Source organism: Ciconia boyciana, chromosome 14 (genome assembly GCF_034638445.1).
Source record: "Ciconia boyciana chromosome 14, ASM3463844v1, whole genome shotgun sequence".
In the NCBI taxonomy this organism is placed as follows: Eukaryota; Metazoa; Chordata; class Aves; order Ciconiiformes; family Ciconiidae; genus Ciconia; species Ciconia boyciana.
In genome coordinates this window covers 1,514,735-1,542,349 of record NC_132947.1, presented here as the reverse complement: position 1 = coordinate 1,542,349, position 27,615 = coordinate 1,514,735, and the positions used below count along the sequence as shown (strand labels likewise).

At 51.0% G+C, this 27,615-nt stretch overlaps 2 protein-coding genes across 13 annotated transcripts; both read left to right on the top strand.

Moving 5' to 3' along the window:
- The first annotated feature begins 244 nt into the window (after positions 1 to 244).
- NSFL1C (NSFL1 cofactor) lies at positions 245 to 9,114 on the top strand. The gene is made up of 9 exons (XM_072878925.1): positions 245 to 397; positions 1,272 to 1,369; positions 2,350 to 2,424; positions 3,610 to 3,775; positions 4,124 to 4,216; positions 4,862 to 4,971; positions 5,426 to 5,563; positions 6,085 to 6,249; positions 7,297 to 9,114. The coding sequence occupies exons 1-9, from the start codon at positions 296 to 298 to the stop codon at positions 7,457 to 7,459; spliced, it is 1,110 nt and encodes a 369-aa protein (XP_072735026.1). The 5' UTR covers positions 245 to 295; the 3' UTR covers positions 7,460 to 9,114.
- Positions 9,115 to 16,036: 6,922 nt separating this feature from the next.
- Positions 16,037 to 26,752, top strand: LOC140659600 (sodium-dependent lysophosphatidylcholine symporter 1-like). 12 transcript variants are annotated; one of them, XR_012045163.1, is made up of 14 exons: positions 16,037 to 16,281; positions 18,814 to 18,939; positions 19,263 to 19,387; positions 20,069 to 20,201; positions 20,632 to 20,710; positions 21,138 to 21,295; positions 21,419 to 21,509; positions 22,283 to 22,366; positions 22,558 to 22,641; positions 23,608 to 23,720; positions 24,178 to 24,321; positions 24,603 to 24,779; positions 25,016 to 25,063; positions 26,345 to 26,427. XR_012045163.1 is itself a non-coding variant. In XM_072879431.1 (14 exons), the coding sequence occupies exons 1-14, from the start codon at positions 16,195 to 16,197 to the stop codon at positions 25,044 to 25,046; spliced, it is 1,521 nt and encodes a 506-aa protein (XP_072735532.1). In that variant the 5' UTR covers positions 16,037 to 16,194; the 3' UTR covers positions 25,047 to 26,752. The 12 variants fall into 12 exon arrangements, 11 of the variants coding, with proteins under 11 accessions (XP_072735532.1, XP_072735531.1, XP_072735529.1 ...); XM_072879431.1 differs by adding an exon at positions 22,047 to 22,168 and having other exon boundaries at positions 22,591 to 22,641; positions 25,016 to 26,752; XM_072879430.1 differs by adding an exon at positions 22,047 to 22,168 and having other exon boundaries at positions 25,016 to 26,752.
- Positions 26,753 to 27,615: the final 863 nt, after the last annotated feature.

Here is a 27,615-nt window from a genome sequence, read left to right as displayed (position 1 = left end):
CCCCCCGGGGATCGGGGCTGCGCTCCCCGGGGATCGGCCCTGCACCCCCCGGGGATCGGCCCTGCCCCCCCCGGGACCGGCCCTGCAGTCCCCGGGATCGGCTCTGCACCGCCCGGCGATCGGCGCGGCACATCGCACCGCCGGGCCGCCAGGGGCCGCTGTGCAGGGGCAGGACGGTGCGCGTCGCCCGCGGGTGTTTCCGCCCGGGGGGGATTGGCGGCGCACACGGGGCGGGGCGGGGCGGGGCGGAGCTGGCGCGGGCCCCGGCGGGGTTTGGGCGGTGCACCGCGGCAAGATGGCGGACAGGGAGGAGGCGCTGAGGGAGTTCGTGGCCGTGACCGGCGTCGAGGAGGAGCGAGCGCGCTTCTTCCTCGAGTCCGCCGGCTGGGACCTCCAGGTAGCCCAGCCGCCGCTCCGCTCCCCTCCGCTCTCCCCGTCGCCGGCTCGGCCCGCTGAGGGGGGGCTCGGCGGCGGGGGCGCGGCCGAGGCCAGCGCCGGGCGGGGGCCGCGGCCCTGGAGGCCGTCGCGGTGGCGGGGGTGGGGAGCGCTGGGCCGGGAGCTCGGTCTCCTGCAGGCTCAGGCCTCGCCCAGCGGCCGCTCCCGAGTCCCCGGCCCGTCGCGGGGCTGCGAGGGTCGGGCTTAGCCGGTGCCGCGGGTCCGTGGGCTGGTTGGGGCCGAAGCCCGTCCTGGTTGTCTCGTTAATTTGAACATACCTAATCTCTCGCACGGGGCGAGGAACCGGGGGGTTCTGGAATTTGCCGGGTTTGCGTAGGTTTCCCTTGAATGCTCCTGGGGTTGTTAGGGCTTTGCTGTCCGCACTGCCAGCAGCAGTCCCAGCACCCCCAGATTAAGGGGGAGATCGGCCACCATTCTGACCTGCTCCTCTCTCCCATCCCCCTCGAACGATCTGGCGGTGTTAAACTCCGAGTCTGCTCATGGATGTCAGAAAAGCAGCTGTTTCAGAACAGTAATTTTAGCATAACCCCTGTAGAAATATTGCAGAATAAGGGCCTCCGGTTGGGGAAGTTGCTCTGGCATACCTGTAGTGGTGAGTGACCCACCATAACAAAGCCAAACATTAGGAGTTGGCAAAGCCTCGTCTTTACTAGGACCCCCCAAAGGGGGAAATGACACGAAATGTCTTTAGTGTTGATGTCCCTTAAGAGGTTCAACGTGACAGACGCTTCAGCTATGTTATTTGTGTGTGGTTTTGCCATTGTTCTGGAATGTTTGCTCTCCTCCTGAAACGCTCCTGCGGTGTTCTTTTCCAGATTGCGCTTGCCAGTTTCTACGAGGACGGGGGTGATGAGGACATTCTGACTCTTCCCCAGCCGACACCCAGCTCTATATCCAGAGGCACTGCAGCCAGGTGAGGAGGGAGCTTCAGCTCAGGCCGGTCTGTTTATCGGCGGCTTGTAAACCTGACAGTGAAAACTATTTATGTAAAAACGCAAGCTCTGTCTAAAGCGTTGATGTATGTTAATTTTCAGGAGAAATAGCTCTGCGTTTAGATCTGCTTCACCTCGTATGGCTCTCTAGAAATTTTGAAAACATCAGCATTTATGCATCACAAGCGCAAATGTTATTGCACAACTAATCCAAAGATCAGTTAGGACAACTTGCCTCGTTGCTCAGGAAAAACTTGATTTGTTTTTTGAGGTTAGAAGACAATCAGTTGGTGATGCTTTTGTTTGAGCAGATTGAGATTAGGAGAAATATTTTCTCATCTTGTATGACACCTGATCTGATCCATTTGAGCATTTTACAAAAAGAAGTTAATTTTGCCTTACCACATCCCTGGGCAGTAGGGAAATACTGTCCAGTTTTAAAGAGAAGGAGTTACTGACTGTGTCTTGAAGGAGAAGTGCTCTGAGTTCAGACTTTGGTGAATAAAGTCTCTGTTGCAGAGGAACCCTGTTTCAGTTTGGATCACAGGTAACAGCCTCAGCAGAAGTGACAAGAGGGGAAGGACGTGGAGGCTGGACTGGCCTGGGGCCTGGAAGAGAAACCTGTGCTTGTGCAGGTTCGGAAATGGTGTCTCTTTGAAAGAGGCCACAAAATCCGGTACGCAAGCAAGGAAGGTGACTGAAGACTCACCGCTTTTGCTGCGTCTGCAGCCGCCGTCTGAGCCTCCTCCAATGCACCCGCTCCCGTTTTCTGTTGGTGTCGTTGGCAGAGAGGTCCAAGAGCTCGGTTCAGCACTCGCTTATCCCAGTGCTGACCCGTCGTTTCATAGAGTGATGAATCAGACCCTAAAAGTAGAACAGGGTCAACCTGCTGTGTTCAGGAGCTTTTGCTTATGTGGTTGAAATGTGTCATAAGGCTGACGTACTTCTCTGACTTTTGCAGTGACCATAGAGTAACATCGTTTAGAGACCTCGTTCATGCGCAGGAGGATGATGATGAAGAGGAGGAGGGACAGCGGTAAGTTTTCAGTTGAAGACTTAAAACCTGTGTGTGTATCCCTGCCCTTTTGTGATAGCTTACCGCTTGCATACAGGTTTTTTTAAAAAGCAGATTTAAGTCGATAGGAAATTCCTGTAGTGAAAAATGTCAGGTTTGGTACGAAAGGTTGGTCAGTGCAAAGTCTGTGCACAAGCACGTGTTCAGCATGGCTGTATCAGTTTTCATCGCTGAATTGTGCTGTTGAGAGAAAGCCTGAGGGAGGATGTGGAAGCCCTAGGTTAAGAATAGAAAAAAGCCCAGATCATCATTTGTGTCCGTAGAGAACGGAAATGTGGAAATAATGCAGGGATTGTTTTTCTTTCTGCTTAGGGTTTTGGGTTGGTTTTTTTTTTTTTTGGTTGGGGTTTTGGGGTTGGTTTTTTTTTTCTAAGTGCTGCTTAAGGGTAATGTAATGGAGCGTGGAGCTGGAAAGAGAAATGTAGGTCCCCTTTCCAATGGGAACATGGCTGACTAGTGGGAAAGTCGTCTATGACGTCAGCTGTAAGTAGTTAAATACCCTGAAGGTTAACAGGCAAGGTAAATTGAATGGAACTGATGTATCTTAACGTGGCTCCGTCTAGGTAGACTGCGTGGTCTTCTGCAAACAGATGTGAGCTTGCTCTGTATGTGTTACGAGCCATCTGGAAGCTAATAAACCAAACCTTCCAGAAGTGCTTAACTGCACTTCACTGACTCTGCATTCGTTGCTTCCAGTTCAGATCTGTCCGGTGTGTGGTGATCTTTCAGTGTAGCATGAACGAGTGCCTTCCCTCGAAATACCAGTTAGGTGTTGCCCATCTTCTTCCATCTGACAGGTCAGAGACTTGCTGGAAGTCTTGTTCAGCTTGGTAATATAGCTGGTACTAGCATTTGAAACTGAGCCTCATCAGTCTGGACTGTTTCTCTTGCTAGGTCTGAGAGAGTTATTATCACTTTATTGCTATTGATCAATGGATAATTTTACAGTAACTGACATAAAAAGACTCTGCAGTACAGGAACTTGTAAGTGGCTACAGTAGGAGATCCGCTGGTAGTAGCTAATATTAGATCCAAGCTGTACAAAAATGAACTGAATCATGATATAAAACTGCTGGATCCTGTCACACGCGTCTCTCGGAGAAGCAGTGGTCCAGTCTTACCCAGGAGCCGTGTGCTTTCCTTTAGGTTTTATGCTGGCGGCTCAGAGAGAAGTGGACAGCAGATCGTTGGTCCTCCGAGGAAGAAGAGTCCCAATGAGCTGGTGGAGGATCTGTTCAAAGGAGCAAAGGAGCACGGTGCAGTGGCGGTTGATCGGACAGCCAAGAGCGGTGGCGAGACTAGCAAGCCTAAAGTGAGGAGTGATGAGTTCTTCTTCCTTCTGTTCCCTGTTTCAGTTACGGCTCCCACCGTGACAGCTCTTTGGTACTGTGGAGTCCTGGAATTACCTTAAATGGACAGTTAAGTCTGGACTCCTCGCTTAGTGGAGCTCCAATTTGTGTGTCACAGTGGCAAGAAAAGCCGCTTTCTTGTGCCATGTTTATTAACTTGTTCAAGCTGGTCACTGTGCCTGCGGGACAAGAGATATTGCTGATGCCACGAAGCCCCTCTGTTCATCCATAACGGTGCTGGGGAAAGGGAAGCAAGCTGTCTTGGGTTTGTGTCATTCTATAACCTCTCTGCCTGCCCCTCTCTCTTGCAGCCTTTCGCAGGGGGAGGGTATCGCCTCGGGGCTACTCCGGAGGAGGAGTCTGCTTATGTGGCAGGAGAGAGGAGACAGAACTCTGCTCAGGATGTGAGTATCTCTCTGTTCTCTTTTGTAGATGTCACCCGAGGGATTTCTCTGCTATAGCTACACTGCTTGTGAGCCCAGAGAGTTATAAAGCTTGATAGAAATTCAAGAGGACGGAAGTATGGTAAATCCTGCTTCTCGTGGGATTTCTGATTAGAAAATAGTAGATGCTTGGGTCTTGGGTAAGCAGTTTTCTGATGACCTTTTAATTAAGAATCTGAGCGTTCCTTAGAAGTGCAGATTGTGAAAAACAGTGTGCAAAGAGCACTGGGCGATTAACTCTTCTTTATCTGTTGAAGAGATGTGGAGCTAACAGCATCAATGCAAGATTCTCTCGTGCTTGGTTTGTGACCAAATACGCATCTAGGCCATGGTGGGAGCTTGGTTTAGGCTCCTCACCTAGCACGCTCTTGGCTCTTCAACCATATTTATCAAAAAGGGGTCTGTGGTGACACCTTCTAGGAATTGATGCATGACCATTACATAGCCAGTGCGTTGGGTTTTTCCCTCAGCCCAGAGGAACCTTGCTGGAATGTTTTGTGCAGCTTGAAATTCCTCTGCCAGTCCAGAACTTTTCACTTTGCGTCCGGTTGTTGTTCTTAGTAAGATGCTTCAGTGAGGCTGATTGTTGTTTGGGGGCTGCTGCAGGTGCATGTTGTACTGAAGCTCTGGAAGAGTGGATTCAGTCTGGACAGTGGAGAACTGAGGAGCTACCAGGATCCGTCCAATGCCCAGTTTCTTGATGATATCCGCAGAGGGTACGTAGCGAGAGGGGAGGGAAAGAATAGCTGTTTTCTGAAATGCAAGCGTTTGTGGAATTCAAGATGCTGAATCAATGGCACGTTCCACCTCAGCTTTCTTATAAGAGCTGGATTCTTAATATGGAAACTATGAGAGGGCAGACTTGAACATTCACTTCAGATAAATGGGAAGTGGCCTTGGTTTGTATGAGGCCTTGAGACCTTGAAGTGAACAAACAGACTTTCGTATTTGGGCTGAGAATTTCTGACGCATCGTGTCACTCCAGGTGAGGGCCAGGGAAAAGTAACCTTTAATTTGTGTCTGTTAGTGGGGAGGTGTGCATCTGCCCGGTTAATTAAGCAAGGGCTCACTGCGATTCCTGAAATTCCAGAGGTCTATGGCTCGCACTTTTTCTCTGCGCTTTTCTGACTTGCTTCTTCAGGCAGCTGCCTTAGGACACTCTCTTTGCAGGGAAGTCCCGGCAGAGCTGCGCAGGTTAGCCCGGGGCGGACAAGTGAACCTGGATATGGAGGATCACCGTGATGAGGAGTATGTGAAACCTAAAAGTGTCTTCAAAGCTTTTACTGGAGAAGGACAGAAGCTGGGCAGGTGAGAAGACAGCAGCACTGGTTTGCGCTCTGTGTGTGATGTGAGACAGTCACTTGAGAGTTTTGCTAGGTTGAGCCTTTTGATTCATCTTTCTGAAAAAAATGCACTCAGTGCCTGTGGTATGTGAGGTGTTCCTCTAAGAGAGGAAATGAGGCTTACTGGTGCATGCTGTGAGATGGCTCAGACTTTCCGTGGCAGGAGGCGGATCCCTAGTTTGGAACCACCATGGTGTGTCACGTAGAAGCAGTGTTTCCAAGTTACACTGCCCCTGTTCCTGTGGGTGCGTGAAGACCCATGATGTGGTGCTACAAAGGGAAATGGTAGAGATGAAGTTATAGACGAGTTCCTGCTGACTAGCTGACTCCTAAATTCTCACTTCCAACTTGCATTGGTGTCTCTGGACTAGGAACCCTGGTAGCTGGGCCCAGCAGACGATAAGCTCGCTGCCTGACTCCTGGCACCCTGCAGCCAGGCGAGTCATTTGGTTTTTAACAGCTCTCCTTGTGTCTCCCTGTTCTCAGCACTGCGCCCCAGGTGATGGGCACCAGCTCGCCAGCCCAGCAGGCAGAGAATGAAGCCAAAGCCAGTTCTGCCATCGCTATTGATGAGTCGGAGCCCATCACCAACATTCAAATCCGGCTCGCTGACGGTGGGCGACTGGTCCAGAAGTTTAACCACAATCACAGGTACAAACGCAACAGGAAACACAGGTTACTAACTGGGAAGGCCTGAATGACACTGGAAACTGCACAGATGGAGCAGATGTTAAAATCCTGGCTAGCCTGCTAAAGGGAGCTCTGGGGATCCTTGTGAATAGGAATGAAATTATTGTGGGGTTTAAAGGCAGTCGTTAACTGTTGGAAGGACAGGATTTGCTTTCCAAATAGTGATGGATTATAGCCAGTGATACTGCACCTGGGACCTTCAGTATTATCAGCAGAACTTTCCTTAATGTCACCTATACAAAACTGAATCTCTTCTAAGGGCTTTAGAAACCGTCAGATAATTAGGAACTGGGTTCAGTTATTCTGACTTTCAGTTCAGACTTCTCTACTGGGCTGTTCCCGGGGCTGAATGGAGCACCAAGGGGTGCTCTTACAGCAGTTCAGTTCCCTTGGATGTGCAAAGCTGGCTTATGCACCTTGCAGCTTTGTTAGACTTCTCATGAAGTCCTTCTCACCCACCTGATCTCAGAGAGTGTGGCCATTTGTTTATACTCATTCCTCCAGTTTCTGTAAGAGAATCAAGAATGATGCAAAAAGTTACAAAAACCTTCTTCTACGATTGGGTGCAGGAAGTAGATCCAGTGTCACTGTTGTGGCTGCTCTTGGGAGTTGAGATCATCTGGGTTATGCTGTGTGTGATGAGCTCAGTCCCTTACAGCAGCTAGTGTCAAGCAATTTGTTAATCTGTTCATCTTGAAGGGTTCAGAAGCCTGCAATTTCAAGTCACTGCCTGACAACACAAATGTTCCAGTTGGGCAGTATAAAAGAATATTTAGCCGAAAGTCTTTAACCTATAAAGCAGCTTGTGTTATTTCACTAAATGGGAGCCTACGGAGGAGCAGGTTAAATCAGAATTGTCTGGCTGTGGCCTCTACTATTAGCTGAAAAGCAAGTGCAGCGACTGCAGGGTTGCATGCTCTGGAAAGGGTGAATTTAGGCTGTTGCCATGCATTTTTACAGGATGTTCAGTAACAGGATCACCCTTGTGTGTTTGATCCCCTTGGACAGGATCCGTGACATCCGGCTCTTCATAGTAGATGCCCGGCCAGCGATGGCTGCCACCAGTTTTGTCCTCATGACCACCTTCCCAAATAAAGAGCTGACTGATGAGAACCAAACCCTGAAGGAAGCCAACCTGCTCAATGCTGTCATTGTTCAGCGGTTAACATAAAGGAACCCACCTCTCGCCACACGCCTGCCTGCAGCGCGCATGTGTCGTCTCGTCCTGTGCTTGCACCTGCGCCGTGCAACACAGGCTCATATCTACTCGTAGCTCTGGGTTCTTAGGTCTTGGTTGGACTTTTTTTCTCTTTAGTTGCATTTCCCATGGTTTTTTTTTTTTTTTTGTGATGATCAGTGGACTTTAAAATAAATAAACGAAACGAATCCGTTTTGAAAGGAGCCGCAGCCTATTGTGCCACAAATTCTCCCACGAGAGTTCAGTTACCTTTGTGGATTGCGTTACTGCACTCTTTAGAGGGGAGGAAGGTAAGGGGGAAGGGAGCTCCCAGGGAGCAGTTTCCATCCATGCCAATTGACTGCTCGTCACAATCTTTTTGCTCTTCCCTCTCTTCCAGGGACTGCTGCAAAGTACTCCCTTTATTTTCACGCATTAAATACAACCTATACGAGAATGGGTGATCTGATTGTCAGGATAATGGTTACACTACTGTAAAAACATTGTGGGGGAAGTCTTTGTGAAACAGCTGTTGCTCAGTGTGGGGAAAACTCCGACATGTGTGTGCAGGTGCAAGGTTTAACATTCTTCTTGGGCTTTTCCGGAGAGAAAGTCCTGACTTTTCTTCCCTCAGCAGAACTTTTAGGGGCGTTCGTTGCAGTACCCACCTGCTCTGCCTGCACTTTCTCCAGCAGTCCAGACTGACTGCCGTTTTCATTTGCTGTATTGCATTTCTTCGAGAAACCCTGCTGCTGACTTTTTCTGTCCAAGGCGGCACAAAGCTGAATCAGCTTGAAGTGACTGAAAGTAAAAGGCAAACAGAGTCTGTCTTACTGGAAAGCAAGTTTTATTGTAAGAGGTGAATTACTGATATGATGGAAACAGCTGAGGTGGAAAAACTCAAGGCTGTAGTACCCTTTGATTTATTTCCTCTCCTCTGCTGAGGACTAACATAGCTGAACACCTGGAATTCTCCAGCTTTGGTCTGTTCCGCTGTTTGTGTTTTGGGTTCAGGTCTCCGTATCTTTCTTTCCTTTGAACAGAATCCTGCGGGTGTATTTGTTAACGCCTAGACATGAGGGACTGGTAGGGCTGGCGTAGCATCACGCGAGTTGCCATCTAGTGTTGTGCCGCGGCACTTTGCACCGACCCGCAGCACACTTGCTATGCTAGCCCTGGGCTTCGGAGCAGAACTCAGAGCTATGCTGAACCGTGGGCCTCCAGACATCAGCTAACTGGGAGTTGTGCCGCACCCAGCGGTATCCCCTTGAGAGAGGCTGGATTGCTGCCGTGCGAAGGGTTGGAGCATACTGTCCGCTTCCTGCCTTAGTCACGCTGGAGCCCTGCGCCTGCTGCGCTGTAAGTCCACCCCCCTCAGCACTCTGAAGCTTCCAGGTCCTCACCTTGGTGCGAGCAGAGAACAAGCTCTAGGGACGTGCAGGCTGGGGGAGGGCCAGCAAGTCGGACAGGTTCAGCGTGAGAGACTCGCTTGGCTGGCTGTTTAATACAAAACTGCGGGAGTAGATACCAGACCTTGGCAAGGGCATTTTTACAACAGTTTCTCAACTGAGAGCTGAATTAACTTACATTTTTCATTACTAAATGGATATATAATGTGTGTAACAGCAAATTTGTAAATTATTGTGAAAATTACCATTAAAAGCCCGCAAAATACGAAAACAGCGTTTGACCCTTCCTAACAATGGCTACCATCTGTTCTCGTATTTTGGATGATGTACATGCGGATGTCTACTCTTACTGCTTTGGGTTGCACCGCGAGCGGGCTTCCCAGTGCTGAGCTGTCTTCAGCTAAATGAGATGAAAAATCTCAGCAGCATTTTTAAAGATCTTTTCTGACAGGTGAACCTGGGGTTTGCCTGCCTGCATCTCTTGATGTGTATTATGACCACTTAGTCATCTGTGTGAACCACTACAGAGAGAATTCAGAGAGTTTCCCTCAGAGCTAAATATAGTCACAACTGCCTTGTGGGAAGTCACTCATTTTTAGTTGTTCATCAAAGGCGTTCTTGTATCCTGATCTTCTCCACACGTCCCATTTTGGGGACCTGGGACAACATCTTCCAGAGTGCTGGCCGGGATGTGCCCCTAGACCCAGAAAGAAAGTTTATCTAACAGAGAGAGTACAAATTATTTGTCTCCTGCCTTGGTTAGCCGGTGGCATCCGGGGACTGAGGTGGTGACTAGCTGGCATCCACAGTCTTGGGCTGGATGAGCTGGACACATTGGTGCCCCCAAATTAAATGAGGGTTGGCAGCTAGACAGCAACTCACCTAGCTGCTGACCTGAAGGATTTTGTCACGCAGGCTCTGCTCACCGATGGGAAGTTTCACATCCAGGTTTCCTTCCAGCTCTCTCCTTGCCAGTGGGACAGAAAAGTGCTAAATTCGGATGGGCTCCGGGCTGGGAGATGCTTTTCTACCAAGAAAAGCTCATTTTCCCTCTGAGCCGGAGGGTGGCAGTGCTGCAGAGAAGCCGCTCTCCACCTCGAAGGCTCCTGCTGAGAAACTCTGCCAGCTCCCAGCTGTCTGCGGGGAGCTGCACCTTGTGCTCCTGTGTGTCTGTGAGCCCCTCTGCGACGCCGCTGCCAGCTCCTTCTTCCTCTGATTCTCTTCTTGTTTTTTGTTTTTGTAAGTAATGAGCAGTCCTTATCTCCTAGCGAGCAGGATCAGCTCTGCCCTACTGCCAGGCTATCTGAAGCGTGCCCGAGTGGAGCACTGAAGCGGTATCGGTAACCAAGATAGGCGTATCTTCTTCCAAAGTTGACAAAAGAGCCTGTGGAACGAACTGAAAGCAACGTACATGCAATCTGCTGTATTAAACTGTCTCCTTCTGTGAGCTGGTGAAACTTTTTGCTATAAAATAAGCTATAAAGTAAAAATGACAGCCAGGCTAATTAACGGGGAAGGGATAATATACCAGAACAGGAAAAAGGGGGGTGGTGGAAAGAGACACCTTGATTTTGTAAAGAAAATCACCTTCCTTGTCACTGGTGCAGCTCTTCAGTGTTTGACATGCCCCTGCAGGAAGGTAAATGTGCGTTTCTGACACTCCTATAGCTTGTGATGGTTGTTAGCGAGATTATTTGACTTTCTAGTAAAATCTCCTTCCTTTATCATTCCATTTCTTTGTTCTAACAGAGTCACAAGCTGAGATTGGGCTTTTCTAAAACTGACATTTATGCCTGCAAAAAAGTATCTTTTTCTCCTTTGCCCAGAGAAGTGTTTCACTTTGAAATTCTTCTTTTTTTCTCTGATTGTCCCCTCCACAGGAGAGCTTTGCCTGTCTTCCTGGTCTTTCACACACTGGTGCTAAGGCAGTGCTCCACATCTCATGTGAAAACTCGCTTCTTTTCAATTTCTGTATGATAAGATACAGCCCCATTTAACAACTGTGCTGGTCCTGTCTGGGGCTGATGCCTTTCCCTGTATCTGAGTGTTTTTCTCTGAGTGCTGTATTTTAACAGTTTCTTTTCCTCAGACAGGTAATTGTAGGGCTTCCTTGGATTTTTTTCCTTTGTACGCAGTTCATTGTTTCCTCTTCTTCCTTTTCACATGTCCTCATTGCTAAGACTTAGTTCCTGTGTTTTCTGATAGCATTTTGCACCATTCACTGGGAACTTTGCCTCCCTTCCGTAATGCTGCTTTTGCCATGGGATGTTTCCCGGTCCATGTTTCTTGCATGGTCAGTGGTCCGCCTACCTCAGGAGGTTCTGCTATCCCAGTGCCTTTGGTCAAGTAGTTTTTCAGTGATCCTGGTGTAGGAACATCCATTTCTAGGCGTAGCTGTACCTTCAGCTGCTTCTTCGGGTAAAATAACGTTAACAGCACAAAGCAGCTAGCTGCTTGGCTTGTTTTGGCACAAAACTCGGGTAGCTCAGCTAGCAGATAAACGGAAGCAGTGACAAGAGACAGGGAGCAAGAAATCTCAGTGGGCACATCTGCAGCTAGAAGAGGATGACTGTAAATTTTGACCTATTTTTTTTTTCTTGTTGCCTTTGGTTATGCTCAGTTATATTTAATTTAGTCTTTGCTCCTCATTGCCGGACAACACTAAATCTTTCCAGAAGGAGAAAGTGACCTTCATGCTATGGCTGTTTCTCGGGTGGGTCTTCAGCTTCCCAGTGTCTTTACTCAGAGGAGTGATTAAAAGACGTCAGTCTGCTCCTGGGATGTTCTTTGGAAGTTCAGTCAGGAGGGCTTTCTTTTGAAAGCAGCACTGCTTTACAGATCCTTTGTTATCGAGAAACAGGACCTGGAGTTGATGTTCCTTCTGACTCTGTAGTTACAGCAGAAAACTGGCTTGGGGGATTGGTGTCACTGTCACATAAAACAAGATGCTTATGGCTTTCTTCAAAGTCCCCCACCATGAGGGGAGGACCTGTGATACCTGCATTAGATCCTTGGGCAGGAGCTGGTGTCTCTTCAGGAGTCTGCTGTTCTAGGCAAGCCTGTGTGAAGAATTGCTAGATTTTGAAAGCGAGACAGTGCTACCCCCTTACTGCTTCTAAATGGTCTTGTTCCTGTTGGTGAACCAGAATGTTTATAGATGGAGACTTGTAATTTTAAATGACAGATGTAATTAAGCAACGAAGTTGTTTTTCTTACCAGGTTGTGGGTTTCCATTGGTGGTAAACACCTGGCATCATGCAAGGAAGGGTGTCTGACAGTCACTCGAGGCAGAGCTGGGAAGCTGGAGCCCGTGGTTCTCAGCCGTGCCTGCTGCCAGGTGTGCTTTCCTGGTGACCCAGCCACATCCCTGATGAAAGAAAAGCATTTCATCTCCTCTTGTGCTTTGAGACTCAGACCAGACTTCTCCGAGCTGCGTGCTTCTGTACCTGTCCTTCAGGCACAGCAGCGATGAACTGCGCATCGGTGCTCTGCCTGGTGTGAAGGGAATTAGCCGTTGCACACACACTCACTTGCTGAATCGTGCAGAGCTGGGTTTCCTCTCCTGCAGTCCTTGTTAACGAGGTATGGTTGCCCTGCCAGCTTCCGTGGTGTGTTTTAGGCAGTTTCACTTTAGGAAGGAGAAAAGCCTAAAGGTAGTTGATGTCTGCTGAGAGTTCAGCTGCAAGTCTTCTTGCTCTGGTAAATAATGCACGTGCTGTACCACGTGGCATAAACATACGCAGCAGGCACGATGGCCGTGAGTGGCTCTGGGAGCTGGTGGTGTGTGTCACTGCAGACTGCTTGGGGACTTTCATATGTTGGCTGCTGCCAAAGTGCTAACTGGGCTCCTACGGCAACACTGATGGAACAAGTAAGCAAATGCACACTGTCTAAATGAAGGTAGCAGCTTATTGCAGCTGCTGGCCAGGTAATTGGGCTGGAACTCGGCAGGGAGCCTTCAGAGTTCAACAGAAATGGGAAGAGAAATCCTTTCTAGTTACCTGCTAGCAAAAGTTTTTCCAAATGAGTCCCACGTTTCCCAATTACACACTTCTACAGAGAGTAGTATAATACTAATTATGCAACAGGCCCACATCTTTGGCAGTTGAACAGCTCCTGTGTCAAGCACCTCTCGATTTACTAATTTATCATTTTCTGAATTATTTACTACATTCCTAAATGCTTATCTTATTTGCTGTTCTGTCTTGTCTGCCCTGAGCCTGTCTGTCCCAGTGCTGGGAGTTCCTGAATAGATTCCAGATGTTCTTATTTACTCAGGTACATTTCATGACTCCTCATTAAATTAACTCTTTATTGGCTTACGGGGCCTACAGTAGCAACAGCTCTTCTTCTCCTGTCTCATCCACCTTGGTGGCTGTTGAAGTCATGAGTCCTGTTCCACCAAGAGAAGGCAGCTGTGCTAAGGGGAACACAAGAGCCACTGGCCGTGCTTAGAGCACTCAAGGAGGGGTAAACCTTTGGAGGACTTGCTAGTGGAACATATCCAAATGTTGCCACTGTACCAAAAAATTCCCATTTGCTGGCTTTAGACCACTTTTGTTTTTTTTTTTTTCAATGGAGCTCCCTTGCCTGAGCAGCCCCTCTCCAGGTCAGAGTACCCTGAGAAAAGCTGTTCAGCTAGCATGGCTTGGATTGGAGTTGTTTGTATCATGCATTCCTGGGCCCTGGGCTGCCTTGAGAGAGAAGATCTCATGCTTCTGCAGCAGAGAAGGGGGTTCTGGGGAAGGGACCTTTCCTTTGCAGTGAGTAAACTCCAACATGACCTTGTTTCTTAAACTGCAGAGCTTTGGCTTCTCTGAGCCTTTTGCTGAGTATTTGTGCAACAGAAAAATGGGTGTAGGTGCAGTGTTGCTGCGTGCTTTCGCTATTCTTTCAAAACCTATTTCTAAGCAACTGATAGCAAAAGATCAGCGTAGCGGTGGAAGAGGGATCGTCCTTTTGCTCCAGACCCTTGGTGTGCGCAGTGAACGGCGAGCTGGTTTGGTTTGATTTCAGGCCTTGGCACAGAGCGTTATTAGAAAGCTCATTGCTTGCAGCAAGTAGCCCAGTGTATAGCAGTGATTAACAGTGAGATTGGTGCTTTTCACCGAAATCTGCCTTTCCAGCACAAAGCTGAACCCTGCTCTAGCGCAGAGGCGGGCTGAGAGCTCCCCATGCTGCACTAGCAATCATGACATCCTGTCTAGACCCAACGAGTGACGCTGTCTTCTGTAAGGCATTGAGCAACATGACAAAAGGCTTTGGGAGGATCTGAGCAGAGCAGAAATAAAGGTTTCCTGTGTTGAAGCTAATTGTGCGCTGAACTAGCCAGGGAGCGAGAGCTACACAGCTCCTCTGGGAGGTAACTGTTGGTCATCTGTTGGCTTTCTAGACTGTGAACAGACAATGCAGCTATTTGCACCTGGAGAGTAAATGAGTGCCAAAGAGCCAGAGGATTAAGTGCTGAGTACAGTTTCCAAAGGTACCTTGTGTCTGTCCAAATGTAATTGTGTGTGGTGAGTGGGTACAAAATGGCCTAGAAAAAAAATAAAAATCAGGTTTTTATATTTCCTGTTGAGTTTCCCCTTTCCTCTTGGGTGGGGAGGGATGTATTTTGCTTTCTTATAGAGATGTATGGTTAGATATGCTGGTGGGAGACAGGGATTTGGCTCCCACTGCGCTGGCTGTGGTCCAGCGTGAGTGATATTTGTTATCTGGGGTGTCAGTAAAATAGCAGTGACGAGAGATGCCGCTGACTCACTTGTACTGTGGCTTATTAACCAAGTTCTGACTCAGCTGGTGAAATTCAGGCTTTTTAGATTAACCCCACTGGACAAGGCAAGGCTGAGCTGAAGATGACAGAATTTTCTAACAGTGTTGTGGTGAACCTTGCAGAATGGGTGCTTGTGTTCCTGTTGGGTGTGGGTGGAGGTTCAGGGACACTAACACAGATTTAACACTCCCAGTGGCTCTTGGTAGCCTGGGAGGAGAGCAAGGAGAGGGTTTTGCCTGTGTTCTTCTGCCCCAGCTGCTGCATATAAGTTCAGTCCTGGAGACTGAGTTTGATCTAGCTAGAGAAGCTTGTTTTTGAAGAGCTGCCTGATGAGACTAGACGTGCCAAACAGATGATTAGCGGGCAGAGTGGTGGTGCGATCCCTTTCCTGCCAGCCTTTTGCTGTGTGCCTTCTGTCCTCTGAAGCCGATTTCTCCCTCTGCCTTTGCTTTTCCAAGTGCTCGTAACAGTGACTGGCTGCGTGCTGTGAGCACCGCTGCCTTAGGAACTCAGCTGCTCCCACACAGCCAGCGCTGAGTAACTGGGCTCCTACCGCTCTTAATGTAGGAGTAATTTTTGATTTGTGATACCAAGACTGCTGGGTTCTATGGGCGATGAAGGGTCTGTGAAAGGGGACTAAGAAAAGCACGTTTCTTGTCACCAGGCTGAAACATACTGTGTGGGGTCTGCATTGCCATGGGAGATCTCTCAGGAGCTCACAGACTGAAAGAGGTTGATAATTGCAGATCTTGCTTAATAGAGAAAGGAAAATGTATCCCACGCCGCCTACTCTCAGTGACATTATCCTGGGCTAGGGCAGTGCCAACAACTTGCACCCATTAAAGAGAGGGCAAAGCAAAGGGGCAGGGGGTTTCCACAGCCCCAGATAAGGAGCCAAAACTGGGCTCCTGGTCTTCCTGGGCTGCCTTGGGAGAGAGGGGCTTTGTCAGGGAGTCACCCGGGGCAAGAACCTGCCTGTTCCTGCTGCCCTCTCCCTGGCTGCTCCAGCCACTTTGGTTGCCTGCTCCAGGTTTTGCACGCTGGTTCTTTGCAGCTGGTGGTTGCTGGTGTTGAGGCAGGAGTCCTGGGGTGGCTCAAGCGTGTTCCTGTGGTGGTCTGGAGCTCAGGGAAAGGTCCACTTCTCCGCATCCCTAAGATCTCTGTGTGGCATCAGCCCTGGGACGGGGAGGAAGTGCTGAACCCAGCTTGACCTTTGAAGAGCACCAGATTTCTCCACTTGACTGCAGAAAGCCTGGCAGCTACTGCCCTGAGTACATGCTGCACTGTGAGCCCTGCCAGGTTTCCTGTCTCCATGGGCAGGGTCTGGCCATGCTCCTCCCTCAGGGCCAGTCATTTCCCCTCCATCAGCTCCCCCTGGGGCCCCACAGATGTTGTGTTTTCACTTGTCAAAATCTCCATCCAGCTCTGATCTGTGCTTGCGGAGTGCTCTTTGACGTACGAGGCAAGTTCTTCCTCACCCTGGGTGAGGAAGCATCTGCTTTCCCACCACGTGCCACTGAAGGACAACGGTCGTCGTGTCTGCAGTCATGCTTCCAGGTGGTCATGAAGATGCTGAGCTGCACAGGTTAACCCAAGAAGGAGCTCTCCCACAGAGGAGAGCGGTCCGCAGAGAGGTAAGATCAGTGTCCCAGGGTGCTGCTTTCTCACACGCTGAAATGCATTTCACACGTGCACGCTAACCCTCGTGAGTGCGCACACCCACGCAGAGCCTACCCGGATCGAGCAGCCGCTGGCTGTGGGGGTGTTTCGAAGTGTTTATGACTCAAGCTCGAGAACACATTGTTAAAGCAAGGCTCTGCATTTTGTTGTTGTTGCTGACTTTCAAGTGCAATGGGCAGAGACGTGCAGAGCGCTGTCCTACCTGCTGAGAGCATAAAGGGAACAAAAGCTGCCACAAAACCCTACAGCCGAGAGAAATGTCTTTGTAATTTTAGAAACAGAACTGCTGTGGAAACAAGATGTTGTATGAGTAAGTATTCCTCAGCGGTGGTGCAAGCCTAATGCTTCAGCCGTCCCTGTGGGACAAGGTTGGTCTGCAATTTGAAGTACAAGGGACCTGACTCTCGCTGCGTGCTGTAAAAGGCAGAAAGTAAACTGGGACCAGAAGCTGAGAGGCACGAGCAGGCTGCTGAGGTTACCTGGCAGAAGGAAAGCAGGCGCTCTGCTCCCCTGGGTGTGCAGGAAGAGGCTGGGCCCTCCAGCCTGGTGGGCACAGGAGCATTAGTGCTTTTTCCATGGTGTGGGCTGTGGAGGAGTTATTGCTAATCGCTGAGTGAGGGAAACGCGCTCGGTGCCTTCTGGAATGCTGCTTTTTGGGATTGTGCCTGTGTTTTCGGAAGCTGCTCCCGAGTACCCTTACAATGAAGGTCTGTCATCCCTCAAGGGTGGCTGTTGGTGCAACTGGTGTTAGCAGCACACGAAGCCATCTCCAGCCCAAACGGGCTGGGGAACCGGCAGGTTGCCCCCTCACCCCATGAGAAATGAGGGCAAGTGGGAATTTGAAGCGATCCCTGACTTGATTTCCCTGTTACCCAGCTGTCCATGTGACCCTGCGGTCTGTTCCTCAGCCCAGCCTCTTGCACAGCTGCCCTGTGCCAAGTGTTCATCCCTCCTCACTCTCTGCCCTTCTGCAGAGCTCTTGCTGGAGGAGCTCGCAGCCTTTTATAGCCATATCTAGACCAGGCCTGTCGCCTGGGATGGCCGTCTGCCCTGTGTGAGCAGGGGAGCCTTCCACATCTTTCCAGAAAAGGCTATGTATTTTTTGGGTGCAGGACAGCAACCTGCCTGCCGCACTCTGAGCTGTGCTGGAGCTGCTCGGTGATTGGGAAAGCCAAAATGTGGTGTAGACCAGGAACCTGAGTCGCTGATGACTGCGTTAAGCCCTGAGCAGCATCCAAGGTAGCCTGTGCTGCAATGGGAGGTCAGCCTTGGTCTCCAGGCATCTGCGCTGCGACCCCACCACTGCTCGCCCTATCCCAATGACCTGTAGCAATGGTCTGCTCATAGGAGAACCGAGCTGCGGCCAAGGCCATGCGCTGCTTCAGCCAAGTGGAAAGCCAAGCCCAAACGGGCCTTCTGCTTTCTATGTGGTCCCGCCCTGTATTCTGCAGTATACTTCTGGTCTTGTGTGATGCAGAGATGTATCATGCTAGACAGCAAGTTCATTTTGGGGCTGGGAGGAAGTCAGTGCTGTAGGTTGCCTCTGGGGGCTTGCCAGATACTTGAGGCTTGGTACAGTATTTACTGAAGCTCACCACATCCAAATAAAATAGAGGCTTTGCCATCAGCCCTCTTCCTGCACGCTGAAACATTCCTTGTGCTTTCCCTGTTGATCTATAGAAATTCCCTGAGCTCTGGCCTTTGCAGTCTCTCTTCTCGGACTGCCTCTGTTACAATCACTTTAAGCCTGATGCAGTTTGTACCTTTTACTATTAAAGAACTTGAACCACTGGATTGTGGCTCAATAGAATAGGAAAGGACAGTGTTAGACCAGCTCAGCAGATAGCTCTGTGTCTGGCATTAGATATGTATCTCATTTACGTTAGCAGCCTGTGATCTCATGCAAACATGCCTCCGAGGAGAATCAAGGTGAAACACCAGGGATGTCACCAGGCCCCGGTGACAAGACAAGCCCAAGACAAGCAAATGAGACAGATGCCCGCTGATCAGCTCTTGCCTCGGGGCTTTGGCTGGTTGAGGAGTGGATGTGGGCTGGTGGGCTGGAGCGAGGAGAGAGGCTTGCTGATGTGCCCAGCCCCTCAGGGCAGCTGGACAAGAGACCCTGAAGGCTTATGAAGAATATGAAACTCTGCAGAGCAGGATCTCACGAGCCAGGCTGCTGCCCGAGGGCAGGTCATGTGCAGGAAGCACCGCGCCCTGACCCACCAAGATTACCAGCAGATGGAGAAGCAGCCTCCGGCAGCCCAACTGCCATGTCCACCTTGCTTGTGGGTATCGGGTGGAGTTATGTCTGGCCAAAGGACAGGTATGTGTATCGTGGGAGGGTGCGTGGCAGGTTATGACATGACTCGGGGTTTAAACGGGCCTCAGAGAACCCGGCGGATGGGGTAAGCAGCAGCTGGAGGTTAGCTGTCAGCCAGAGGTGTGCATCATTTCTCAGGTGGGCTTGTTCCCTGGTGTCTCAGCTGCAGGAGAAGCCAGGACTGCCGCTCTGCAGAAAGGTTTGCTATGCTGTTGGGGGCATTCCCTACCAGATGACAGGCAACGCCCTTGGGTTTTTCCTCCAAATCTTCCTATTGGATGTTGTGCAGGTGAGTGGCCACATGAGATGGGGTTATCTGCAAAGGGGCTTAGTGTAAGCTCAGCAGACTGGGGCAAGGGTAGAGTTTGGTGGGTGGCCAAAGCCCTTGGAAATGCTCATCAGAATTAGGCAATCAAACTGGGTCAAAATTGCATCATGTAAATATTGTTGGTGGGTGCACAGGAGATGTTTCTGGGCCATTTCAATGCTTGGAGTGGTCTCCAGGGGATGCAGATGAAACATTGGCTAGAGCGAGCTGCATCATGCTGACTGCTCACAGCTTTTTGCCAGGACTTCTTTCGCTTTCAAGCTGTGGTTTCTATTTCCCCCCAGCTGGAGCCATTCCGTGCCTCTTTGATCATTTTCTTTGGAAGAGCCTGGGATGCGGTTACTGACCCTGCTGTTGGCTTCCTGGTCAGCAAAAGCCCGAGGAGAAAATATGGCAAGCTGGTCCCATGGTGAGTGTCTGGGCTGGAGCCTCAGGAGGGTCTTTGCTGGGTTCAAATTCCTTCAGTGCTAGTGCAAGGAGGTAGCTGGGACAACTCACTGGGAGTTTAATGTGATTGTGGCTTACAGAGAATTACAAAACCATAACATCACAAGGACACTAAAAATAACATAACTTGCAGTGGGGTCCATATGTCACTGCAATGGAAGAGGAGTGTACTGCAAACTTGTACACTTGCTCTTTCCCTGGGGCCTCACATTTTCGAGGCCGTGGGGTTCGGTGCTCCAAGAGTCTTGTGTGGTGGCACGTACAGAGTTTGGTAGTCAGCTGTGCCAGCAGCTCTCCACCAGGCTCTAACCACAGGCAGATCTTGCAGGTAGAGGGTTTCCGCTGCCTCCAGGGTTCTGCTGCAGGGCAAGGACTTGAAGTAGTTAAGCAAGAGACTAAGAAATGTTGGACAACTTAGACATCACTTTTTCTCTCAACGTTTGTGTTTAGCCTCCCCCCCAGCCTGACTGATGGGCACTCACTTGAGCAAAGCTGCTTCCTCTCGCAGATCTTGATCTTGCAGTAGCTGGGCTGTGGTTTGGAAGTTGGGGAAGAGGCTGTGCTACGTAGCTCAGCTTGTGCAACGAGAAGTGTGACCACCTTATCTGAGGGTCACACCTGACCAGCTCCACTTCCTCCCCAGGATCGCGTGCTCCATGCCATTCGGGGTGCTCTGCTACTGCATGATGTGGTCCACTCTCTCGGATGGCACCCCCACCTCCCTGAAATTCCTGTGGTACCTGTTCATGTACAGCTTCTTCCAGACTTGCATGACTGTAAGGAACATGGTGCCTGGGCCTGACTGTCTTACACATCATCCTGTACTGCAAGGAACAGGGACACCGTCAGCTGGGGAGTCCCAGCCCCAGCCTCTCCAGGAAGGGACGTGGAGTGGAGTCTGGGAGAGCTCTAGCTGGGGAGCAGTAAGGGATGCAGGATGTTGCAGACCATCCCTGCAGGGATGGTGAGATGGAGCGGTGCATTTTAATGCTGGGGATTCGGCTGGGCTGCCTGTATATGGTGATGCGAACTTCTCTATCACTGGTTTGTGGGAACAGAGCAAATCACAGAAGAGGGTGAAAAGCCACATGTGTGCAGGGGTGGCAGAGAAGGCAGCTTTATCTGCTGCGTGTAGGGACAAGGGGGGTTGTGACCAGCAAACCAGGGAAGCAGCAGCTGGAGCTGTTTGAACTGTGCTCTCCCTAGTGCCACCATGTGCCGTACTCTTCCCTGACAATGTTCCTGGGAGGAACCCAGAGAGACCGTGACTCAGCCACTGCCTACAGTAAGTGTCTGTGCCCCTACAACCCCCGGCTGCCTGCGTTCCTGGGAGACCCTCCCCAGAGGAGAGGCGAGCAAGTTCCTCTGGCTTTGATCAGGCTGCAGAGTGGATGGGGTAAACCAGGGATATGAAAACAGGGATGAAACCAGTCATCTTCTGCAAAGAATTTACCTGCAGAAACATTTCTTAGATCTGTATCATTCCTAGGGAACTCAGGACCCAGATTTATTGGTTCCAAACATTAGAGCATTTACTGCTGGAGCCAAGGGAAAAAAATCAGAGCAGGTAGAAATAGCAGGTCTCTTCTTCTGAGGCAGCTCTGGATGTTGGTGCCTCCAATTCCATTCCCAAAGCTGGTCTCTTACCCTGCGGGATGTGTCCCATCAGCCAGGGAGTGGGAATGAGGTTTCTCTCCTGGTCATCCTGGCAGGAATGGGGATGGAGGTGTTCAGCACGCTCCTTGGGTCAGGAATCCAGGGGCAGATTGTGGGCAGTTACCATGCCCGCATGGTGAATGGCTGTTATGTGTCAAACGAGACCCTGCCCAACACCAGCACCTACAGCCTCACGGACTCTCTGGAGAACACGGTAAGGGCTGGCCCGTCTGCCCCCTGCTCCTCCTGTAAGCTCTGGGGCAGGCACTGCTGGCCGTGCTGCCAGCTCTGTGCGTGGTACCTGCATTGTCACTGTGCACTGTCTCTTGTTTTCCAGCGTCAGGCCTATGTATTTGCATCCCTGGTCCTGAGCTCAATCTATTGCCTGTCCAGTCTGATTCTCATCTTTGGAGTCAGGGAGCAGCCTGGTAAGGTCCATTTAGCTCCATTTTGGAGGGTGCCCAATGGCAGTGGATGGTGAGGATGGGGCTGCAGAGGAAGGTGTGAGGCAGAGGGAGCTGGGCTCCTATGTGGGGGATGGCTCTCTGGGTGCGGGACCTCAAACACACACATACTTGGATGCTGAGACCCTCCTTGGTTTGTGCTGGCAGCATCTTGCTCCCGCAGAGGAGAGGGGAGATGCTCCGGAGGAAGGAAGGTTCAGGCTGCCTGGGAGCTCCTGCAGGGAGCCGTAGGCCTGGGACAGGGTCTGCAGCTCACTGCTTCACACTGAGCAGGTCTCGCCAACACACAGCCTGCAGAGCTACGCAGGCCAGCCTGAGTGCACAGAGTAAAGTGGCAAAATCCTGCCTGTAGCTGACACCGTGGCTGTTGTCTCTGCACTGAGATGTCAGACTCCGATAGCTCCTCACCCAGCTGAGCCGTGGCACAATCCCCCTGTGCCTCCTACCCCATCATGTTCATTCTGGCAGCTCCAGTGCCAACCCTGCTGTCTCTCCTCTCAGGGCCCCTCAGCCCCCTGGGGAAAGTTGAGCTGCCCTTTGCCAGCTGCCTGAGGATGATCATGGGACACAAGCCCTACACCCAGCTGCTGTGTGGCTTCCTCTTTGCATCCCTGGCCTTCCAGGTGCGAGACCTGCCGTGGCAGGAGGAGAGCTTGGGGGATGAGATGTCCAGGCAAGTCATCCAGACAGTGAACTCAGGACCCCCAGCCATGAATGTCTCCACGTTGCTTTCCCAGATCACACAGGGGATCTTTGCCTTCTTCTGTACTCATGCCGCGGGGCTGGCTGGGAAGTTTCAGCATTTAGTGCTTATCATGTTGGTAAGTGAGCCCCAGGCAGACCTTCCTGGTGGAGGTGTTGATCCTTGGGTCAGCCCAGCCCTTGAGCATGGGCAGCTCAGCCTCATGGAGTCATGCCTTGCTGCTTCTGCCCATCAGCAAGGATGTCACCCAGGCAGAGACTGGCAGTCCTGGGGGACATTGCCGAGACTCCCCTTTGGTTCTCTCTTCAGGTCACAGCTTCCCTCTCTATTCCCTTTTGGCAGTGGTTTTTGGGGAGATTTGGAAAGAAAACAGCAGCGTCACTGGGCCTGGCGGTGAGTTTGACCATGGTCGTGGCTGTGGCTGTGGACTGAGAAGTCCTGTGAGGAGACAGCCTTGCCCCGAGCTGTTCGTGGTGTCTGGGGAGAAGAGCTGGTTGGCAGCTAAGGGTGGCCCTGAGCATGGTGTCCTCTGCACTGCAGGCGACCAGGAGTAAGCCAGTAGTTGATGGCAGCTCTGCACTTCCTTGTGTCTGGCCATTGCTGGTATCAGTGGCCATGGCTTCACAGAGCTTTGCAGTAAGGTGCAGGGAGGCTGGGGGACCATCCCTGAGACAGTGGAGAAATGATTTTTTGCAGCATCACCCAACCAAGGGCTCGGGCTCTGAGACTCCATGGCTGCAGATCTGGTGAACAGCGTGTGATCAGGTGCTGTACCAATGCACCAGTCTCATGTCCACACGCAAACATCATCCTATGGCGTCTGTCCTGCTCCAGGATCTTGCATGCTTGATGCAAGTGATCCGAGTTCTGCCATCCAGCTCCGTGAGAGGCTCAGGGAGGGAAGGAAGGGCTGTGCACCACACTTGGCAGGGGCTGGGAAACAGCCTGCTCATCAGACACACGTCCCGACTGCTGCCTGGCTCTGCAGGTCAGCAAGGAAGTCCCATTTGGCTTTTTTTTCAGAATTAGGTCCTCAAAGCCCATTGAGGATCTATCTCCAGATGCCTTCCTCACAGACACTGGGTGCAGCCATAGCAGATCCAGCTTTCCAGTTTAACCACTCGGCTCCATTGCCCTCCATAACCATCCCTTTACTTATGAGGAAGGTTTTGCTGCCAGTGTCAGCCTGTCCAGGGCCTCCACGCTGCACTGCACAGGGGACAGAAGCAGTTCTATTTATGAAATGTGTGGGGAAGGGGGGAGCGTGGCCTTTGGTTGGGGCAGACTGGTGCAAGCTGCCTGTGAGCAGCAGAAAGAGCCCGTGTGCTTTTGTTTCTCCTCTTCCTCTCGCTGCTGCAGCTGATGATCCCAGCCCTGGTAGCCGTCACTCAGTTGATGCACAACTTCCTGGCCTTTGTCTTCCTGGTGATCATGGCAGGCTGCAGCATGGCTGTGCTTTACCTTTTACCATGGTGAGCAGAGGCACCTCCAAGCCACTTGTCCGGCAGAGAGGAGGGGAAGGTTATTGGGAAAGAACTACCCATGACGTGCCAAGACTGCCCGTTTGCTCAATACAGTAGCTTTTGGGCTGCAGAGGGACCTGTGGAGGTGGGACTGGGAAGGGACGGGGATGTGATCCACGGTCCCCCAGCACCATCATTCAGTCTGTGTTCGGGTTCAGCAGCAGGACACCAGTCATTGCGCAAAGCGCTGTTTTTCTTCTCTTTTTCCAAAGCAATTGCCACACCCTCTCTAAGATGCTCTCTGCCCTGTTTGCCTAAGGCAGAGGACAGGCATGAAACAGTCTCCAGAGTGGGGTTCTGCAAGGGGTTTCTGTCTCCAAGGAGAGGCCTTGGAGTGGCTGCAGCTGAGTTCAGCTGGCACTGGCGTGGGTGTCACCGACGTGTCTGTGGGGCTGTCTGTCCCCAGGTCCATGCTGCCAGATACAGTGGACGACTTCATGCTGAGGAACCCCAGCTGCCTCAACCTGGAGGCTCTCTTCTACTCGTTTTACGTCTTCTTCAACAAGTTTGCAGGTGGCCTTGCCGTGGGGATATCGACACTGAGTTTACAGTAAGCCCCAAACACTATCTCCCCTATTTTGTCAGCCCAGCACAGGCACTTTCTACTGCTGTTTTCTAGAGTGTCTGATAGGAGATGCTGGAATGAGTCAAAGGGGTATCCAAATTTGCCTTTCCAACACCTACTGGGAGCAAGAGGAGCAGACAGGAGTGGGAATTCCCCAAAACTGGGCCTCTGATACCAGACTCTAGAGGAGAACAATGGAGGTGCCTGCTTGCCTTTCTGCAGTGACCCGGTGGGGCTGGGGGAAGGAAAACCATTCTCCTCTTTAGTTTTGCAGGTTACCATGCTGGAGACTGCACATACAACCCTGCCGTCATTCTCACCCTGCAGCTTCTCATGGCCCCAGTCCCAATAAGCCTGCTGCTCATTGCCATAATCATCTTCTGCCTCCATCCCATCAATGAGGAGAGGAGGAAGCAGATGAGAATGGAGATGGAGGCAATGGGGTAAATTCAAGCTCCCCGAAGGAGACGGGTCACCTAGCATTAGTGTGGGTGTCTGCCTTGGTCCTAGCCTGACACAGAAATGTTGTATGGGGGAGGGACTGCGTGTGTCCAGTCCAGCTCCCCACGCTTGGGCTACGATCCTCTCTAGGGGTGTATTTTCCAAAGAGCTTTGGGGGTATTTTGGAGGCTATTGACTTTACACCACATTTCATGAGTGCTCACGTTCCTTTCAACAGGCATCAGGTACAATGCGGCAGCCAAGAATAAATCCAGGGCTGAAGTGGGTGAGTTCATCGGGAAGGACGCGGATTTGCTGCGCTGTCAGGATGTGCTGCTGTCAGGGAAAGTCGTTGCTTCCTGTTGATTCCTGTTCCCATGTCCCAAAGGCTTGTTTTGCATCCTGACCCCCTCCCTCTCCTGGCTGGCAGGCACAGGATGGGGAGGGGGTCCTGCTCCAGCCCCAGCCCTGCCACCTCACCAGAGCTGCTTTCTCCAGGGCTTGGCCTCGCCGGTCTTTTGGCAGGTCCTGACAGATCTGGGCAAGGCAGATCCGCGCTCTGCTTCTGGGAGAGACTGCAGTGCTGGGGAGGAAGGGCCCCCGCCAGCCCCGGAGCGGTGCTCTTACACACACTGGGGTGCGGAGGTGTCACTTAACCTTGTGGGAATGTGTGCACAAAGAACACAAGGATTGTTTTTGAGAGAAAACTATTTTTGACCAGTTTTTAGGAAAAATACTGCTGAGATAGTGCATGTCTTTGTACTTAGACTGCCCTTTCACAGAGAAAGGTTTAGAATTTCTTTGAACAAGGGTGAAGTTCAAGCCGGCAGTGTTTTAAAGCATGTGCAGAAACAATGACACCTGGCAGCAGGGTGGTGGAAGCCAGCTCTGTCCCGTCTGCCTGAGCCTTTTGTTAGCTGAGTCACCTCTGGGGAACCAGGAGCTTCTCGGTGCAAGTGGCTGCGGGAATGGGCTGCGCTGCCTCCGGTCAAGCAGCTGGTGGGGTGTCTGGCAGCTTGTCCTGGTTTTTGCCAGGTCAGGAGGTAATGGCAGAAGTGTCAAATAAATGTCAAGAAGAGCTGAGTCGCTTTTAAATCGTAGCCCATAGCTAGATCTCCCACAGCAGCATCTTGCGAGAGCTGCTTGGCACCCCCACGTCTCTCCTGGCAACAGTGAGGGGGCAGAGAGGGGAAGAAAGGAGAAATCAGCCATCTCATGGCTGGTAGCGCTGAGCTGTGTTCAGCCTTGTGCAGAAGCAGAGAGTGAGGCTGGTTATTTTTAGGGCTAGAGCTGTATCTGACCGTTGGTTGACCTTGCAGCTCTCTAGTCTGGTGCACACTGGCAGGATCTGAGCAAATTACTCCCCAGTTGTGCGCTGAATTAATTTGAAGCCTTAAGTCTTGTGGTGCAACTTTGCGATCAATGGGGGAGATGGTGTTTTAGAGCTGCGTCAAGGCACTTGCAGGATGGTCGCAGCAGCCCAGATTCAGAACAATTTCTCAGATGCACAAAGGGCCTCCTTTCCCCCCCCTCTTTTTTCCTTTTTTTGTTGTTTTGTTTTCTGGAGTGTGAAGGATGTTCCTTGGGATCGCCTGACTAAGCCTGCGGTCAGGTGTTGGGATGCACTGCCCTCTGCCACCACGTTGCTTTCAGCCTTGCTGCCTCTGGATTTACGAACAAGCAAATGCCTTTGAGCATCGAGGAAACGCCCTGATTGTTGAGAGTTTAAAGTCCTGCAGAAGGCATGAATTATCTTCAAAGGCACGTGCTCCTTGGACAAAGGAGAGGGGACTTGATCTGGAGCTCCCAACCTGCAGCACAGGCCACGAACAGGCCACTGCAGAGTGGGACGTGACCCACTGCAAAGCAGGGAGCTGCTGCTGCGTGTGGTGCCTGCCAGCCCCGCTGCTGCCTGGAGTGATGCTTCTGTATATCAAATAATGTCCCATTTATTTTTTACACTATTAAATCTGAATGGTCACGCTTTTCCCTCTTGGTATTTCTTATTTTGTGAGTTCTGCCAGCAGATGAGCCAGAGGGGAGGGAGCGGTTTAGGCAGAATTCACTTGTTTTCAAGCCTTTGTCCTTTCTCCAGAGTTTAGATAGCAGAATCTGACCTGGACCTTTCCTGGGTCTTGACCCTGAGCAGTTGAGGGGTGATCAAACCTGGCCGAGCTCTGAGCTCCTGTTGAAGTACTGGTTGTTGCCGTGGCCTTGCTTGCTGGTAAGATGAGCAGGCTATGCCAGCGAGTTAAAAACCAGAACACCCCACCCAGGGCGAGAGCCATGAGGAGGGTGCAGTGCCTGACGTGTGCAAGCGTGCCTGCGCCAGCCTGGCAAGGGCTCTAGCGTGGGCATACATCAAGCAGTATTTTCCCCTTTCAGATCCTTATCGCTGGTCCTTACAGGGAGAGCAGGCCCAGCCCTTCACCGAGATAGCATAAATCAGGAGGGATGAGAGCGTGCCCCTTTTTCTCCCGTTATTTTTCATCTTGACTCTGGACCTCACACATCTGCCCTGCTGATGGGTGTGTTCATGGAAAGTCAGGGACCACAGGCACCATCTGTGCGTTGCAGCTTTAACATAAAAAATAATGCTATCACATCAAGCAAGAAAAAAACCCCCTTGGTATTTCAGTATTTAAAAGATGCAAGCAAGGAATAGAGGCAATTAAAACTTGCTTCATCCCATTATCTGTTATTTTAAGAGTCTCCTCCTCTTGTGTCCCATTTTAATGCCACTTGCTGAGAATACTGGCTTTTTATTAGTCTCTTGGCTGTCCTTGGAACTTCTCTGTTCCCTTGTGGACACTCAAGTTCATCTCCTTGAAGTAAGGA